Source organism: Scomber scombrus, chromosome 2 (genome assembly GCF_963691925.1).
Source record: "Scomber scombrus chromosome 2, fScoSco1.1, whole genome shotgun sequence".
Classification (NCBI taxonomy): domain Eukaryota; kingdom Metazoa; phylum Chordata; class Actinopteri; order Scombriformes; family Scombridae; genus Scomber; species Scomber scombrus.
Window position 1 is genome coordinate 35,606,971 of NC_084971.1, and position 3,842 is coordinate 35,610,812.

The 3,842-nt window shown below is 40.2% G+C and overlaps 1 protein-coding gene across 1 annotated transcript; it reads left to right on the forward strand.

The window, feature by feature from the left end:
• Nucleotides 1-916: 916 nt before the first annotated feature.
• Nucleotides 917-2,134, forward strand: LOC133987392 (E3 ubiquitin-protein ligase TRIM39-like). Its single transcript, XM_062426747.1, has one exon. The coding sequence runs from the start codon at nucleotides 917-919 to the stop codon at nucleotides 2,132-2,134; it is 1,218 nt and encodes a 405-aa protein (XP_062282731.1).
• The last annotated feature ends 1,708 nt before the right edge of the window (nucleotides 2,135-3,842 follow it).

The window sequence follows — 3,842 nt, forward strand, 5'->3', positions numbered from 1 at the left end:
GTCTGGATGTATTCACTGATCCAGTCACCACACCATGTGGACATAACTTCTGCAAAAACTGCATCAATGAACACTGGAACAGTAATGACCAGTACCTGTGTCCACTGTATAAAGAAATGTTCAACACAAGACCTGACATGAAGGTCAACACATTCATCTCTGAGATGGTTTCTCAGTTCAGACAGGAAGCTCAACAGAAAGCCAGCAGCAGCAGCTCAGAGCAACAAGCTGCCAAACCAGGAGAAGTTCCCTGTGACGTCTGTACTGGAACCAAACTGAAGGCCCTGAAGTCCTGTCTGGTGCCTCTGGTGTTTCTGGTGATTCCGGTGTGTCTGGCCTTCATTTACTGTGAGGCTCAATTCAATATTCATGACATTTGACATGTAGTCTATACTGTAAATAACATAAAAATAAAATACATGAGATGGTGGTGTTATGTAGAAAATCCTGATAGAAAGCGTAATTCTGTCGCTACAGCTCCCCCACGGCAAAGACAGCAGCCCCTGTCCTCTCAGGTCTGCCTTTATTGGATTAGATTAGAATACATTAGAAAGTCTTTATTGTCCCCGAGGGGCAATTTGATTTGCAACAGCAGTCGACAACTAAATTCACACCATAAAAAAACCACAAAAACAAAAAACAGTACAATACATAGAAAAATAAATATAAATAATAAGTGTCATCAGGTGAGTTATAATGACCATGGATGCCTAGAGCTATTTCCAGACTGTAATCACTCAGTCTGTCATTATTATCAGTTACTGTGGTCAGGTATTCTGCCACAGTATACTGTCTGTTTAGGGGCCAAATTTGTTTTTTGTTGTTAGCATGTGATATTTGTAATGCTTTTTTTCCGTCTTTGGTTATATTGTGGTTAGTTCGAACACACCAGGAGCCTCATCTGACATCTTCACATATGGACAGACATCAGCTGATCGACCCTTTGGAGAACCTGGAAGACAGGATGTGCATGAAGCACAATAAACCTCTGGAGCTGTTCTGTAAGACCGACCAGACATTTGTTTGTGTGTTCTGCTCTATTTTAGATCACAAGACACATGATGTTGTTCCTCTGACAGAAAAATATGAAAGACAGAAGGCAGAGCTGGGGAAGACAGAGGTTGAAATTCAGGAGATGATCCAGAAGAGACGACTGAAGATTAAAGAGATCAAACACTCAGTTGACCTCAGTAAGGAAGCTGCAGACAGAGAGAAAGCAAAAGGTGTTCAGGTCTTCACCGCTCTGAAGGAGTCTGTTGAGAGAAGCCTGAATGAGGTCATTGAGACGATTGAAGAGAAGCAAAGAACAACAGAGAAACAGGCTGAAGACTTCATCAAAGAGCTGGAACAGGAAATCTCTGAGCTGAAGAAGAGAAGCTCTGAGGTGGAGAAGCTCTCACACTCTGAAGACCACCTCCACTTCCTCCAAAACTTCCTGTCCCTGAAAGCTGCTCCACCCACCAAAGACTGGACAGAGGTCAGCGTCCATCCATCATATGAGGGGACTGTGGTGAAAGTTGTGGCTCAGCTGGAGGAGAAGCTCAGTAAACAGATGAAGAAGCTGTTTGAGGCTGAGCTGAAGAGGGTCCAGCAGTATGCAGTGGATGTGACTCTTGATCCTGATACAGCACATCCTGTACTCATCCTGTCTGATGATGGGAAACAAGTATATGATAGTGATGTGTGGAAGAATCTCCCAAACAACCCAGAAAGATTTTCTTCATATATTTTTGTTTTAGGAAAGCAGAGTTTCTCTTCAGGTAGATTTTACTTTGAGGTTCAGGTTAAAGAGAAGACTGGCTGGACTTTAGGAGTGGCCAGAGAGTCGTTCAACAGGAAGGGAGAAATCACACTGAGTCCTGAAGATGGTTTCTGGACAACAGGGTTGACAGGAAATTACGTTTTTTCTCCAGTCCGTCTCTCTCTGAAGTCTCGTCCTCAGAAGGTGGGGGTGTTTGTGGATTATGAGGAGGGTCTGATCTCCTTTTATGACGTAGATGCTGCAGCTCTTATCTACTCCTTTACTGGCTGCTCCTTCACTGAGAAACTCTACCCAATCTTCAGTCCCCATTTAAATGATGGTGGTAAAAACTCCGCCCCTCTGATCATCTCTCCTGTCAATCAAACTGCCTGATTGATTTAATTAATAAAAATAAACACAAAGTATATTTAAGACAAAACTGCCACTGCACTCACTACATGGCGATATAAATGATAGATGGATTGATTGATTGATTGATTGATTGATTGATTGAATAGTGTAGAAAATCCCTACCTCCTTCCACCACATCTCACTCTAGCTCCGCCCCCAGAGACTATTTAGGCAGCCAGCTCACCTGTGTCAGCCTTTTTCCCTCTCTGGAGAACAAAGGAGCTGGCTGACCTACCTGCACAATAGTTTAAGCTGCGTATTTGATGTAAGTCCCTTTGTTTCCATATGATTATTCTGTTTAGTAATTATGATAAATGTAATGGAAGATTATTCCTACCTCTTTAGTTTGAGTAATGGTTTTTCTCTTAGATATCTTTGGTTGATTGTTGGTTATTATTATGCATACGTCTGACCTATGATTTCCTGCCTTGTTCTTATTGCCAGATACAAACCAGCTTGAATAATAAAATGGACTGGAACTGGATCCTCCTTGTTGTGTGATTGTTGTTCTAACAAACAACCCATTGCATCTACTATCCTGTAAAACCAACACTCCATCCTCACTAGTCCAATATTTTACAAATAGAGAATAGACATAAAAACAAACCAATCAATGATAAACTGATACATATTAAAAGAAAGCAAGACTGAACTTTATGCAAATGTATCTATATTGATGATCAATAATGTTCTTCTTCAACATATTGATTGGGGTTTATGAGGTTTTACAATCAAATATAATGTAACTGCTGTCTGTAAGTATCAATGAGAGGTGGTTGACCCTTTCAGACACAAAATCGACCAGGGAATAATCCTGGTTGGAGCTCGGTCTGAAAGAGGTGTTACAATGAAAACACATTAGAAGGAGATCTTTTAGTCAGTATGAACAGGAGGAATGATTACAGAGAGGAAAACCTCTTTACCTGTGCATATGGACACCTGACTGCTGGTTTAATACACACTTGTTCATACGAGTGGTGCCAATGAGATCCAGATGTGTTTACCAAGAGAGACCTGGGTAAAATAATTCTTAATTTCTAAATGGAACAATATTAATTTTGCTTGCAGGTAACGCCAATCCTTATGGTTTGGAATAACATGTTTATGTGTAGGCACAAAAACTACCTGGTTATGGTTAGAGAAAGTAGTGGTTTGGTTAAAATAGTAAAATGTAGTAAAAAATGCCCCCTGTGGCAGTCAAAAATATCTAGTTAGTTTTCCAAGAGGTCCAACAAAATGTCCTGTGTAACCCTCTGGAACATTGTTGATGATAGCAAGCTTTTTTCTTTTTGTTGTTGTCTGAATCATGAGATTCTCAGTTTTCCAAGGCCTCTTTATGAACATCAGGGCCGATTAACTGTGTGTGATATGATCACATGATATGGGAACAGAGGCTTGCTGGGCTTCACAGTCTTGAGTCACTGTGTGCACTCGATGGCAGTCTTCCATATGGCTCAGGGACAAATAAGGATTGACTAGATGAGCAATTCATAAATCAGTTAAACTAGTTTTAAAAGCAGCATCAGGTTTGTTAAAGTGTACATTTAGTATTTTTGTTGGTTTTATATCATTTGAAATGACATTTGCACCATTTTTTACCAAAAGTAAGACTGAATGCTCCTGAAAATGTCAAATGGTGTAACCACAAAAGAATGATACATATTACATATTTTATCACCTACAGTGTATT

What these genes read in the sequence shown, in the direction of transcription:
- LOC133987392 (XM_062426747.1), top strand. Translation starts at nt 917, where the DNA reads ATGGACAGACATCAGCTGATCGACCCTTTGGAGAACCTGGAAGACAGG.